We start from the raw sequence: 15653 nt of genomic DNA on the forward strand, positions 1-15653 counted from the left end.
CAATTGGAGTATTTCTTTTTTTAGAGTAAATTACTCTCTTTAGTTTTTGTTATAAACGCGTTGAAATATAATCTCCGTTAAATGTATGACCGAAAACTATTCGTCTGTGAAATTTTATTGCATTCGATTCGTTGGGTCTCGTGTTTACTGACAATGTAGGCAATGTCGCACGAAAACGTTATGTTCGTGTATGTCGTTATTTAAATAATATCATGTGTTCATTTATACGCTAAATAGATTTAAGTACAATTATTTTAATTTATCAAAAATAAAATCTATTGTATTATTATAAAATACATAGTTCGGTTTACTCCTTTTATTATTATTATTCTTCAGTAGAACTCCTTAATAGTAAAATTTTATTACTGATCCTTGTTGTTCTCTAGCAACATTGATTGGTAAAAAAAATATAGGTACAGGCATCATGTATATTATGTTTATTAATAAATCTGGTCTTCCTTCTAGCTAGCTAGCTTCCTAATTGTTCGTCTATTAGGCTAATTTTTAAAAGCAATCGTTTTACCTTCTGTTCTGTATTTCTGTAGTTTACCGGAAAAATTTTATATAAAATTATTGGAAATTCCGTAATATCATTTTCGTTGCGAGTTATTATCCCGTTATTTATTAATAACATGTATTTACCACCGACAAACATGTGCGTAATGCGATAACATAGAACTCACAAATTAGTATCAAAAATTTAATTTAATATAAAATAATTAACTAGAAAAGAGGTATTTAAAAAATCTCTGTATCTTTTTATATTGTGCCACACTTAGCATAATCTCTTATTTCTTTCTATTTTCTTCTCTAAACTTTTAAGGACTAGCAATTTCTTTTCTAAAAATTAAAATCCAAGAATTACAGATATCAACGCGTTCTAATATACAAAGTTTTTTAAGTAATTTTTCTTTGTTAGAAGGTGCCTCGTTAAGGACAGGTGACCCCGAAGAACATCCACACAAACCAATCAATATAGTTCGTATAACAGCATATATAATAAAATTATAATTATATAATAATAGTCTCACCAGATAAAAAAAAGTGTTGAAATACAAGGGAAAAAATTTAAATAATTTATAATATAAGTAATATTGCTACTCTGTACATTTAGTTAACATTTGTGTAATTATTAACCTACTGTGTGGCTACGGTCTATTGTGTGGCTACGGTAGTAAAGAATATAGCCATCCCCTCTCTTCCCGTGGGTGTCGTAAGAGGCGACTAAGGGATAACACAATTCCACTACCACCTTGGAACTTACAAAGCCGACCGATGGCGGGATAACCATCTAACTGCTGGCTTTGAAATACACAGGCCGAAGACGGGCAGTAGCGTATTCGGTGCGACAAAGCCAGCCCTGCGGTCACCAACCCGCCTGCCCAGCGTGGTGACTATGGGCAAAACACACGAGTTCACGCCATTTTTGGTGTGAACTTATGGAGGCCTCTGTCCAGCAGTGGACTGTGATAGGCTGAAATGATGATGATGATGATGAATTATTAAATATGTTTTCAGCGGTTTCGGCTACATTGTGGGGTCGGTGGCGGGCGCAGCAGCGGGGAACTGGCGATGGGGGTTGCGTGTAACCCCTTTTCTAGGGGTTGTGGCCGTAGCGCTCATCCTGTGGGCTATGGAAAACCCCGAACGTGGTCAGGCTGAAGAGAGCCGAATGAAACCCACATCTTATACGGATGATTTGAAATCGCTCGTGAAGAAGTAAGTTTTTATTTATATACATTTTAAAGGGCTTTAGAATTTTATTACTGAAACTTACGCAAAACTATAGCACACTTGTCGCATCTGCCACTGCAATTGAAAAGCGCTTGTTCCTAGTTTTTAGTTGACCTCGTATGAACTCGTTTGGTATATGAATTTTAATGATATTAATATAACTATTGTAATTAATTTTTATTCAGTCTAGATTTAACAATTCTTGATTTTTGTTAAAAAAAATCATGCAATTTGATTTCGTCAAATTAATAGGGAATTATTTATGTGTATAAATATTAATGGGTACAATACTCACAAAAAAAAACTATATTAGATGTTACCTAAAACATAGACATGTAGGTAAAAAAATTATATTTATATCTATTTATTGGTAACTAAAGCTTAGACACCCTTTAGACCTATAATACATGTGTAATAATAATACAATTGTTCGCTTTTTCAGTCCGTCGTTTATGTTGTCGACGCTCGCGTTCACGTGCGTGGCGTTTGTGACGGGCGCGCTCGCGTGGTGGGGGCCGCAGTTCATCTACCTCGGGCTCACTCTGCAGCCCGGAGTCGACATCACCATCGAGAGGTGAGACACGCAGAAAAATACACATACCACCACGCACACGCACTATCCTCTGTGTGTATTGTCGATACACGTACATGCACACTTATACAAGAGATACATGATTTGCATTACAGACTCATGACTAAAATTTGTCTATTTCAATTTTCATGCTTTGTTGTTTTTAAATTAAATTCAAGTTTTCTGATATGAAATAATTTTACTCTTTTTAATCAGAAAAGACAATAATTACGAGAATTATATGAACAAAGTAGGCGGTATTACGCGTATGTTGAAGCACTAGCCACAGACAAACATAAAAATTATTAATACAAAAGAATAAAAAAGGAACAATTTTTCACGTGTATTAAACATTTATAAAAAATAAATTATTATTATGATTAATATCGCACCTTGACTGAATAGCAAAATATGATTAAGATTAAATATCCGAGCAGTTTTTATTTCCACAAGAATGTAAATGAGACTTAATAGACTAAAGAATAATAATAGACCGTACTGTTGTTCCGTTAAACTGTAAGCTTACTGTTTGTTAAACTTTCATCTTAGTTTTAATAACGTCACAAATCGTTATGCATTTATTGAGATAATAAAATGAGTACACAATAATAATTATACATAAAAAAAAACAATCATTATAACAGTAAAAACTATCAATAATTGTTATTATTAGATTTGAAGATATCGAATCGATTTTTAGTTGTTTTTGCGATTGAGAAAATCATTTCGTTCTTATATTACTATGTCGTTATTTTATCTTTATCCTCAAGGGCCAGAAATGGATATAAATTCGAATAGGGCTCTTACGTTACATTTAAGAATACAGAACGGGGCACTAAGTCGTAAAATATACAGGGTGTCCGGTAGTTAATGGATAACCCTGTATATAGTAGGCATGTTTTTTTAAACTATTGGCCACCTAGGTCCCCCTACGTTTTTTTTATACCACAGGTGCTCAAACTTTATCATAAAAAAATCGAATACACTATTTTTCATTTTTAAGTATTTAAAAAAAAGAAACAGTTGTGGCTAGAAATATTTTGTAATGCGCGTTAGCAAGGCCGATTATCCACGGTTATTGCCAGAGAAAATCAATTCGTTACTGTTGAATTTGCAGCTGTAGTGCCCAAAAATTTGAACAAAAGTATCGAATTTCGTACTTAAATTTTTTTTTTAAATAAATCCTAGACCATTGCATATAGATTTATTTTTTTCTGGGTTGGCTCTGTGCTCCTCTATAAGCACCTGCGGGGTTATCCATTAATTACCGGACACCTGTATAACAATGAAGACAACTAAATGATTTTGATCTTTTTTATCCGTGTAGTATTTAGCAAACAAATTATTTCCTATTGTGTTCTCTTTTTTAATAATTTTATTCGCTTTTTTATATATAAAAGGCATAAATGATTTAAAATTGATTGCATTTTTGTTACTACTTGCGAGCGAAATTCAACGATATTTTAACATCAGTTAAAAAGTCACTTATTGCATAAGTAGTAATTTACACTACACAACGTGGTAAAGTTAACACAGGTTTTAGGTGAAGTTATACTTGTATAAATGTTTAATTGATGATATTTTGCTTATGAAACCTTAATATATCAGTTTCAGTTAATAATAGATAGATATTACATTTACGTTTTTAAACATTAAAAAAAAGCGAGTATGATCTGTCATTAAAATTGTAAGTAACTAAATGTGGTCACTTTTTCTGTATCATATTATAAAACTTGTAATATCTATGTAAAATTAAACAGCAACATTTAATAAATAACTTTCATTTACAAAATGTATTAACAGGAATTGTAATGTTTTGTTCAGTATTTTTATAATAAACGTTAAACTTATTATTAATTTACTTTGAAATATTTTTACTAAAATTTTGTAGTTATGTACATTTACTATTCGATATCTTAGATCTAATAGATAATAATATTAAATAAATAATAATAATATTAACCATTCAAAGCAAATTTAAAAAGTGCCAATAATTTCGTAAATCTTGTCAAGCCTACAAGAATAAACAATAATGCAAAATTCACACCATGATTAACATACAGTGCGAAACTCTCCTCACTCGTAAACTTAAGCACTTAAGCAGTACGGCCGTAAAATTGTAAATGGTGACTAATGGAGCGACCGTGCGGCACGCGCACGTGTAGCGTGTCGTACAAGTTTGGGCTGGTGGGCATGGCGGCGGGCGCGCTGGGCGTGCCGCTGGGCTCGGCGGTCGCTCAGCGCCTCCGGCCGCGCCTGGCCGACGCCGACCCCCTCGTGTGTGGGTTCGCCCTGCTCGCCTCCGCGCCGCTCGTCTACTTCGCCCTGGTGGCCGTCCAACGGGCCGCATCGCTCTCCTACCTGCTCGTGTTCCTCGGCATGCTCACCCTCAACCTCACGTGGTCGATCGTCGCCGACGTCGTACTGGTGAGCCGCCTCGCGACGATCACGAGCGGAGACCTTCCGATGAGACGCACGTCCCTACTCATGTCTGGCTGCGACTCGAATCGTACTAATACCGATCGCTATCCACATATCGAGAGCATGACCATCGATCGCTACCCACTATGAGCCATCGCTTGAACTCGCATAGATATACATGCATATATATTTTAGACTAAGGTCGTGACTCGAGCCGCTCGTCGACGTTCGCTCGGTCGACGGAGGCTCGGACGACCGTCGTTCCGATATCCGACCCGTCGTAAATCAAAAAATGAGCAATCTAAAAAGAACGTATGCGCGGTCGCGGGACGACGGTCGGCTGACGGGTGGTGTCGCACGAAGGGTGTCGTTGGTGTTCGGCGCGCTGACGATGGCGTCGGGGCTGGTGGGCGTGCCGCTGGGCGCGTGGCTGGGCGCGGCGCTGGTGCGGCGCTGCGGGCGCGCGCACGCGCTGCTGTGCGGCGCCGGCCTGCTGCTGTCCGCGCCCGCCATGGCCGCCGCCATGCTGCTCGCCGACCACTGCTTCTACGCGCCCTTCGCGCTCATGTTCGTTGGCGAGCTCGCTTTGAATCTCAACTGGGCTATCGTAGCCGATATGTCGCTGGTAAGGAGATCGCGATCGCGGTGACTGAGATTTATCTTTAAATATTTACGATCCGTTAATCACATTTTTAGCAGAGTCCAATCTCATGTTCAGTTTGGTAATTGTAATAAGGTATAAAAAATAAAATCAGTATTATAGTAATAATAAAGTTGTATCTAACAATTTTAGTAAAGCCTCTTTCGTCTTCCGAACATTTTATGGCCCTTTAAAGATAGTTCTCAGTCAGTTTCGTTTAAAAAATAGGTTAAATTTAGTTTGAAATAGTATTTGATTCAATTAACCATATTTTATAAGTTGCTTTATTCATTGCATGAACTAACATTTGTTTTAACTGTAATTATTTACTTTTGCTAAGTAACTTTTAAAATTATACAATATTGAGTTCTAATTTTATTAATATCTTTTTAAATATATTTATAAAATTTAGCACAAGTAAGTTATTTCCAATGCTAGCATGTTTTTTTCATACTTCTTGCTTGGGATGCCATTGAAATCAGTCAGTCATGAGTATAAACAATAAATTAAAGAGATTAAAGTTACATAAAAGGGGCGTGGAGTATCTCATTGGAAATTTCCGTAAATGTTGTCGTCGTGAAGACTGATTTCAAATTTTTTTTTTGCAAAACAGCGACATCTATTGACTATTGCATAAAGCTCTAATCCGCGTAGTTTTATTACTGTACTTTGAAACTACTTATTTCCGTAACTTTTGCATAGATGGCGTAACTGTACAGCCGCTAAATTAAAAAGTACTAATAAAATATACTTTTTTATGATATTAATTTTTACTTATAATGCCTTTTTGTTATTATTAATTAAACGTTTTAAAAAAATATGTATAATTGTATTATTTCCTAGTATTACTACTTTTTTTCTTTTATTACAGTATGTGGTTATCCCACCTAGAAGATCGACTGCAGAGGCGTTCCAGATATTAATATCACACATGTTCGGAGATGCCGGAAGTCCTTATTTAGTTGGTGTGGTAAGTACATTATGAACATGTTATAAAGATAATTATATTGAATAGGCAATAAATAACTTTCTTCATTGGAAATAATAAATTTAACACATTTGTTTCAGATATCAGAAAATTTGAAGAGATCCTTGTCACCATTACCTTCTGAAGTACCCACTAAATACGTGCAATTTAAAGCGCTCCAATATGCTCTGTTTGTAACCTGTTTTGTAGAGGTTATCGGTGGAATATTCTTCTTAGTGACTGCTATTTACATTGTCAGGGATAAACAAAAAGTCGATAATGCTATCGCAGGTTCGTTTTTATACTGTACTTATTTTTTTAGCTAATATATTTGCTTGTTTTGGTTTATTTTTTTACTAACACTAAATATAGACATTTTTTGAATTGCTTCGCTTTTACTAATAAAACTTACTTTTTGATTTTGAGTATATAATCGATCGCTTTATAGATATTGTATTTTTTTGTAGTTCGCTTTTATTACAAAACTGTAACTTCACATTGTTTCAGTGGCTTCAAAAATTGTTTAGCTATGGTGAGTTATAGGTTAGGTGCCGAACTCGGAATTTAAGCATATACCTATTAATATAATAAATTACGCGTCACGTTGTTTGTCCGCGATGGACGAAACTACTTAACCGATTTTAGTCAAATTTGCAAACGTGTGCAGTGTGCAGTTTGATCCAATACGAAAAATAGGCAATATTTTATTTAGATATATATAATTATTCTATTCAAGAAAAAAAAGGCGGCGCGACGTTTGCCAGGTCGGCTAGTTGTAATATAATTTTTTAATTATTATTTACAGCAGCAGAAGCTCAAAGTGCTGAACCGTCTCACAGTAACGCCCAAGAAGAAGTAAATGAGGATGAGTAGGACAAATATAACTTAATCGCTTGTCAGTCACATTACCTACAACATAGATCTGTGAGAATTGTTAACTCACTTCGACATTTACTTTGATTACATCAATGAAATACGAATAGTCGTATGTAAGTACACTATACCTCATACTATAAAATATCTTATAATTATTTGATCGAAATATTGTAAAGACTGATTCGTAAATGCACAGCACTTGATCAAAAAGATGGATTACAATGGAGTGAGATAGTTTAGATAATAGTTAAGGTTATGGAAACTAGGCATCACATTACCTACTGGTTAGGATTAAGACAATGTGCCTAAAATTATTTTTCAACTTTATTTCGATTCCTATAAAATTATTATCATTAATTTATTATACCAAAATAAACTTACTGACCTGTATGTATGTAACAGAATTTTCATTACAATAAATATAATAGTATTTATTTAAAGAAATTTAATGTGAAATGGTAATAATTATGTAAATGGCAAGGGAGTTAGTATTTAATTACCTCAAGCACTTGTTACACAAGAAATAGATACAAAGTTTTTATTTATTCTGTTCATTTCTAAAGTAATTAATTTATAATTATTATTTATAAATCATAATGAGTGGAAAGCTACTTAAGTATTGTATTTGGAGTAACCTGATGTAAAGATATATTCATACAGTTTAACACGCTAGCCTTATAGTACATTAGTAGACATTATAATGTAATGTTCATCATAGTAAGAGTATTATAAAATATTTTCAGATTTATAGTCTCCATTATGTCAATTAAATATTTATATTTTATTTGCAAGTTAAACTGTATAGAATATCAATAAAGACTGAATTGTTTGTTTAAAAATTCCTAATAATAATAGAGAATTGTTTGTAAATATTGTGTAAAGTATGTAATTGAAAATAAATACATAATTTATTTTTCATGACTGTTTTATTGTACAACAATGACCCTCTGTCATAAAAACATCATATGGACAAAGTAACATGATAAAAACATGGCACAATTGGTGGGTTGGAGCAATGTAAGAGTTAATCTTACATCATTATATTTCTTAATGTTAAAATTTATAATTAATATCACATTATCACAATGTTTTCTCTAAATTTGGAAGTACTACACCTAATTTAAAAAAATATATCAATAATTTTCCTTCGCAAAAATTATCATTGAACTTTACTATACTTTTCATTATAAAAAGTGAAGTTACATCAATCACTGGTAAAAACTAAATTACTATGTCAAAAACAAAAAAGATAATCAACAACATACATTGTAGTATCATCACAAATTTAAAATCAATCATAGAATATGGCACCACATATTTTAAAAATTTACCATTAAAAATAATTACTATTCATATAAACACAATAATACCCGTCATTTATTGGAAGGTACAAAATAAAGAAAAAATATTGGAAACTAGTGTATCACCAGCTAGCATTGAGTATTGAGATATTTCAATCATGTGAGCCGCAACTATTAGTGGAAGCAGTGTCATCAATATCAGGATCATTTTCAACTCTCAATTTTTTTGGGATTGGTTCACAGGAGTTAAAAGTGTCACTTAGAGCCCGTTTACCAGTTGCAACTATTTTTAAAACAGCAATTTTGTCCATATTATTATTTTCCTCATCTGAATTGCGAGATGACTCTGTCAAATAATATTTTGTTTCAGACGAAACTCGAGAAAGCAGCTGTTCAGTTCTCAAAATAACACTAGTGTCCTGCAAAAGACAATAAGTTTCAGACATAAAAAATTGTACCTTTATGATTATTAGAAAAACTCATGCAAATTTTAAATTATAATCACATATATTTTTATAATTGCTTTAGGGGTGCTAAACGAAATTACACTGAAGCTAAAGATTTTTTTTTCCAAAATGGATCACAGGTTATAATAATAAAATTTTATATAAATATATATTGAGGCTTTATAATTACTGTTTATTTTAACTATACTTAATGTTTTTTTACGTATAATAATTAGTGTTATTATAGAAAGATTGTAAAGATTTTTTAACTTTTTTGAAACAAGGCCAGCAAAAAGCACCTCCTTAATTTTGCAAATGTCAATGCATTGCATTGACTAGGTATTTTATATTAGGTGGAGCTATCTGCTTTTTAATATACATAAAAAGGTTACACTACGACTCACGAGTGTGGGGCCATAATACTATTTCTCATACAGTCACCTACCTGCATCCAGGTATGATTAAGAATTTGATCAAGTGTGATTCTCCTGTCAACTCTGACTGTTAACATTTTTTTCATGAGCAGCTTGGCATCGAAACTGATAGTTCTCCAGTGAGAATGAGAGAAACGATACTTTCCACTTAGTATCTGGTCTCTAAGTGAGAGTTCCTTGTAATCTGATGAAAACGGTAAGTATCCCACAAGGCTGGAAATAGATAATATTTTACGACGAATCATTATTTTTAGTAGACTTCAAAAAAGGAGGACGTTCGCAATTTAAATATAGATGTATTTTTTTAATTGAAAGCTGGTGCTTTTCATGTTGGCAACATTTAAACTGATCATGATTTGTATGATTACTATATTTTCGTCTGCTTATGATGTACTACTTGTCGAAGTTAATGAAGTTGGTTGTTTTTCATTTGCTAGCAAATACAATCATATAGTTTGTTTATTTTACCAGATAAATAAAATAACTCCCAAGCTCCAAACATCAACTTCTGGACCGTAGCTTTTCAACCCGTTGGCTCGAAGTACTTCCGGTGCTAAATATAATGGTGTCCCGCACATAGTTTTCATAAAGCTATCTTCGCCAACAAACTTGCTCAGCCCAAAGTCAGTGATTTTCACTAGTGTTTCATCTTCTTTACTCTCCAGTAGTACATTTTCAGGCTATTGTAGACAAAATTAGAAAAATATACATAACTTACTAAATTTGAGTCTAACTATTGTTATCCATTGCTTAAGACCAAAATGTTAAATAAATATATGTATGTTTTGTTTGCATATAACCTAATGTTTACATTATGTGCAATTGAAATTCAAAGAACAGTGATGAATACTTACTTTAAGGTCTCTGTGTGTAATGCCTTGAGAGTGAAGATACTTGACTGCTAGAACCATTTGTCTGAACAACAGTTTGGTGAGCCTCTCTGGCAGCCTTCCTAGTTTTGAAATTCTGTCAAACAATTCTCCCCCTTGCATTAATTCTAATACAATATACACTGCATCGAGAGAATCAAATACCTCCTCTGTAGATATTATACATGGCTGAAATAATATTTTACAATGAGTAGCTTAAAAATAAAAGATTATCCAATATAATAAATAATTTATTAATATATACTGTTAGAAATTTACGAATAAACACACACAGTACACATTGTATTAGAAAATTGATAAAAAAATATATAATCAATAAAGAGTAATAACTAAAAGAATTCTTTATATAAATTATGCTTCATATGCTCAATGACCTACTCAGTACGATGAGAAATATTGGGGGGTTCAAAAACACACACAATACAAATGCATAGACTGACTAATATCCGTATGGCCAATACCAACATTTGCTATTTGCAGAATCTGTACTTATGATACATAGTAAATGATAAATGTGTCAATAAAAAAGGATTTGATGCGCTGACATGCTGATTGATGCATGATCATGCTGATGAACAAAATTTGTATTGGCCATACAGATATTTGCCATGGTATGGGCATTTGTACTTGTGTATTGTGTGTGGCATTTATTTCTTAAATGAGAAATGGTAAAAAAATTATATTATAAAAGCAAACTCACGTGTCTTAGAGCTGTCATTATGTTAATTTCATTCATTATTTTCACTGGATCATTTAAATGATTTATTTGTCCATTTGTCAATCTACTCTTCTTAATGACTTTCATTGCATATTTAGAGCATGTTGTCTAAATAAAAAAAAGGCCATTACTTCCATAGCACATTTACTTTTTAATACACATGCATGCATAAAAAAATACAAACTTTGTCATAAACAAGTTTAACAATACCACAAGCTCCTTGTCCTAAAACCCTTGAAATATAATACTTTTGTGATATTTCTTTTGGTACTTTGTCTTGTTCATTTTTTAGAAGATCTTTAAATAAAAAAACTGAAAACAAAATAAAACAAATACTTCTGATAAAAAAGTTCTAAATTTAAATAAAAAACAAAAGTTTTGTAAAACATACTTTTAACAAGAGGATGTGTTACAGATATAACATCATTATCATCTAGAACTCTGCTGTTCCCTTTTCCAATCCTTACACCATTTATGAATGTACCATTGTGGGACAAGTCTGTTATGATAGCAGGATTAAGAGATTCACTAAAAAAATAAAGAAATAATTTCATAAAAACATATATTTGATAACATGTTTGTTGCAATAACAATACTTTATTAGTAAGTGAAGAAAGAGTTGATAAAAATTAATTTTATATTATCTTTTGAGTATGAATCAAAAATTTTGAATATCTTGTAAATTAAAACAGCTGATCGAAAGAAAAAAAAATTATGTAAGAGGAAGACCTCAGAAGTATACAAAACCCATATAATTGACATACTTTTGTCAAAAAAAAAAAAAAAAAATAAACCAAAAACACAAGTTGAAATAAACTAGTGCATAGAGCATGTGTGTGATGAGCACACATCGTCACTGACTGTCAACAGATAAACTTTATTTCTTATTTTGGATTTGCTCTCGATATTAAGTAAAGATATTCAACTAATATTATAAATGCAATTTTTTTTAACGATTGTTACACTCACACAGAAACTACTGAATTGATTTTAATGAAAGTTGGTACACGAAAAGCTAGAGATTCAGAATAATGCATACATTATAATAATGAAGAATATAATAATGCCTAAAAAGCAGCCCGTCTTTTAATTCCAATATTCCCATGGAAATAAAAAACAAGCAGCAACTGCAATGTGCAGCTAGTGGTGTACATAAAAAAAAAGGTATAAAAAGCAGCTTATATATATACTAGCGACCCGCTCCGGCTTCGCACGGATATAAAATATAATTATAGCCTGTCATTCACTGAAAAAAATGATTAAAATCGATCCAGTAGTTTTGATTTATTCATTACTGCCCGTGGTCCGCACGCGTTAACTTTAGAGTAAAAGCCGGCCGGAACCGCCGCAAACGCGATGTACTGCAATTTTTAAATCTGTAATATCTTCGAAAATATTCATTTAAATCATATGCTGTAAAGGGCTATATAGATCTATATTAAATCAACAATGTATTTAAGGTATTTAATTAGATAAGGATTAATGCTGTATCGGTTAAAATCGCTTTGAAAATTAGCCATTATTTGTCATAAAAAGTAAATGACAAAAAAATGTTATTGTGGGATATCCATAAGAGATAGATATATACCATAGTGGAGTTGTCTGTAGACCTTTTCAATGTGTACAATACTTAGTACATTATTTTGATAAATCTCGTAGGGTTCAGGCTGCGTTTGCAATGTAAGCGTAAAAATGTAATTATTTACGACATCACATTAGAAACCTCAAAAATAACAGTATTTCTCCACTATTTAGTGGATGTTATTATACATATAAACCTTCCTCTTTAATCACTCTATCTATTAAAAAAAACCGCGTCAAAATATGTTGCGTAGTTTTAAAGATTTAAGCATACATAGGGACAGAGAAAGCGACTTTGTTTTATACTATGCAGTGATATAGATCGGCAAACAAGCGTACGGCTCACCTGATGGTAAGCAATTACCGTAGCTTATAGACGTCTGCAACACCAGAGCATTGCAAGCACGTTGTTGAGTCTATCCCCAATGCCTCCCAAGAGCTCTGGTCACCTTACTCACCAACAGGAACACAACACTGCTTAAAACAGTATTATTTAGCTGTGATCTCTATATTTTGACTACTACTAGATTTAAAGTTACAGGACCTGAAGGGTGACAACAGTGATATTTTCATCTGATGTAGTGCAGAACTGTTTGCGTGATGCTAAAAACAGCATAACAAAAATTCTAAAAATTATTGTTTTGACTTCTATTGCCATCACAGACTAGATAGTAAGATTTATTTTTCTCTTCAAAATCTCTCACATACAGACATCAGTTGATTACTGTATATTATTTATTATTATTATTTATTTTTCAAAAGAGTAACTGTGGAGTTTCTTGCCGATTCTTGTCTGTAGAATCTACATTCCTAGTCGGTGGTATTTTTACAAAAATAATAATTATTTTTAAAGTTTTAATTTGTAAAATGACGATTCGAAAGTGCTCTTGGAGCTTATTTGAATAAAGCTGTTTTTGATTTTGATTAATCTGATTTGATATATATATATATATGTTGATATAGATTTAGAAAATAATTGCACATGTTTACGAACCTTAAGTCCCTTTTTATTATAAATTGTTGCTTGCTAACATTTTTAATTATATTTTCTTTAATGATATCTTTGGTCATTGGGAAGGTACAGGTTAAAGCTCTTCCAAGAGTAAATTCAGGCTGTATAAGATCTAAAAAGTGATAAAAAAAATAATGATATTACGACGCGTAACATTTTTGTTGTTAAGCAATGCGGTAGGTAGCTTTAAAATTGATACTCTGTTAGAAGTTTAAAATAAAATTGTTATTTACCATAATATTCTGCGTTGTGCGAGGCACTATTTTTCCAGCAATATTTTCCCGACAAGGACACTTTAGTAGAGTAAAGTCTTCCCCAAATATTTGGTATGAAAGATGGAGTGTTCGTTTGACTCCATTCTACTTGTGAATTTTGCGTTTGTGTTTGAGTATTTTCTGTATCTTGAATTAAATCATCTCCCATTTTGCAATATGTGTATATAGTCAAAAATACGTGAGTAACGGACTTTCGGAGAACAAAATTCACAATTTCACAAACTCAGCTAAAAAAAGTTTTGATTTATAGCGGTCGCTGGACTCGCTGCACAGAGTATAGTAATACTTTGACTCGCTGGTAAAACAATGACATAACAACAGTGTTACCGCATAGGTTTTGAATATTCCCGAAAAGTTTGTAATAATTGCTTTCAAAACATTATTAAAAACCATAAAATTAAAATTAAAGCTGTTTTTGGTGTATTATGAGAGAAAAATTGGCAAAGTTTTAAAGTACTGATCCAATCGAACTAACTCTAGTCAGTAAAAGATACATGCTTCAGAAATAATATTGTTATTTATTGGTTAGAGTTATCTGTGAGGCTAAAGTGTGTGACGACTGACGAGCATAAACGTAATGTTAGTATAATAATAACAAAAGAAAAATCGAATCAAATTATTGAAATTAAGTGCTTAATATCAAATTTTTAATATAATAAAACATTTTCAAAATTATAATAGTAATATAATTATATCGCTAAGGGCAACCAAAGCTGCAAACACCCACGCTGCCTCCTCGGAGAGCGTGAGTGGCGTCTCCGAGTAAGTATCTTTGCACTCAAATCACTAAAAGATGGAGGAAAATTTAAGAAGTAAGCGTATAGGGCCGCTGCCTGGGGGACGCCAGGGCGCGTCTGGAGCTGACGCTGGACGTGGCAGCATGCGGCCCGCCAGCCAGCCCCGCCGACCGGTACTACCACCTGATCGGTTAGCTAATCCACCATCCCAAACAGTTGCCTTGACACTGAGTCTCAAAGGACTCAGTATTCGGCGACCGCCGCTGATGGAGTACGCCGCGTGAGATGACCTCAATGAACGAAAATGTCATGCGTGCGTACTATAACGCTGTCGGAGGGGAAACCGGGTGGATTGGCTACCAGGCGGTAATGCACCACGAGTTCCTGCTGCTTGAGCCAAATTTAATTGTCACAGAACAGAACCTGGCAGATCGAGCTCGGTACATCCACCGGAAGGGCGTATTCGACGCCGCAGAGATCGAATGATTTCCTCCCGCCGAGCTCCCGAAGTTGAACCCGTGTCCACTGTTCGCACCGCAGTGTCAACGCAACGAGAAGGCATTCGTAGCCGCGCCTATGGTAGTCACTGAAGGAGCAGTTTCCCAAATAGTAGGGCAGATGAGAGCGATCTTACGGAGGGGATTTCCGAGACTCGGGGTGGTCCTCTGGAACTGAGACGTGACTTTCCCGCCTCCGCCTCAACGCGGAGTGCCATTAAAGCAGCCAACAGGCTATTACTTCCCTATTTGGAAGGAACTGAGGTTTTGAGAGTACTCCGTAACTTGGATGTGAGTAAGGCCCTGACGGGATACCAGCTAGAGTACTTAAACACTGTGCTCCTGAGTTGTCTCCTATTCTCACGCGCTTGTACCGCCTCTCTCTAAAATCCGCTCAAGTTCCTAAAGCGTGGAAGATTGCCAACGTACAACCTGTACCTAAAAAAGGCAGTCGTGTCGACCCGGCTAACTATAGACCTATCGCGATCACCTCCATACTGTGTAAAAATTTGGAGCGTATACTGAATGACAAGCACCTAGCATACCTCGAGTT

At 33.8% G+C, this 15653-nt stretch overlaps 2 protein-coding genes across 2 annotated transcripts in view; one reads left to right on the top strand and one right to left on the bottom strand.

Moving 5' to 3' along the window:
* Window positions 1-8083, top strand: part of LOC123656397 (protein spinster) — a 33390-nt gene extending 25307 nt beyond the window's left edge. The window contains exons 4-9 of the mRNA XM_045592086.1: window positions 1519-1719; window positions 2177-2308; window positions 5090-5351; window positions 6238-6336; window positions 6435-6624; window positions 7139-8083. Of these exons, the coding sequence (XP_045448042.1) occupies window positions 1519-1719; window positions 2177-2308; window positions 5090-5351; window positions 6238-6336; window positions 6435-6624; window positions 7139-7206 (952 nt within the window). The 3' untranslated portion in view covers window positions 7207-8083. The remainder of the gene's footprint in view (window positions 1-1518; window positions 1720-2176; window positions 2309-5089; window positions 5352-6237; window positions 6337-6434; window positions 6625-7138) is intronic.
* A 33-nt stretch (window positions 8084-8116) lies between these two features.
* LOC123656406 (ovarian-specific serine/threonine-protein kinase Lok-like) lies at window positions 8117-14168 on the bottom strand. The gene is made up of 9 exons (XM_045592096.1): window positions 13825-14168; window positions 13574-13703; window positions 11390-11526; window positions 11183-11310; window positions 10981-11106; window positions 10245-10448; window positions 9859-10070; window positions 9402-9603; window positions 8117-8929 (listed from the first exon to the last, which is right to left on the bottom strand). Exons 1-9 carry the CDS (start codon window positions 14012-14014, stop codon window positions 8663-8665), a joined length of 1596 nt encoding a protein of 531 aa, XP_045448052.1. The 5' UTR covers window positions 14015-14168; the 3' UTR covers window positions 8117-8662.
* Between the last annotated feature and the right edge of the window lie 1485 nt (window positions 14169-15653).

This window comes from Melitaea cinxia, chromosome 9 (genome assembly GCF_905220565.1).
Source record: "Melitaea cinxia chromosome 9, ilMelCinx1.1, whole genome shotgun sequence".
Taxonomy (NCBI): Eukaryota; Metazoa; Arthropoda; class Insecta; order Lepidoptera; family Nymphalidae; genus Melitaea; species Melitaea cinxia.

What these genes read in the sequence shown, in the direction of transcription:
- LOC123656406 (XM_045592096.1), bottom strand. Translation starts at nt 14,014, where the DNA reads ATGGGAGATGATTTAATTCAAGATACAGAAAATACTCAAACACAAACG. An exon ending in GCACAACGCAGAATATTATG is followed by an intron (nt 13,704 to 13,824) that starts GTAAATAACAAT and finishes ATCACTTTTTAG; the next exon opens with ATCTTATACAGCCTGAATTT. An exon ending in TAATGACAGCTCTAAGACAC is followed by an intron (nt 10,449 to 10,980) that starts GTGAGTTTGCTT and finishes ATATTATTTCAG; the next exon opens with CCATGTATAATATCTACAGA.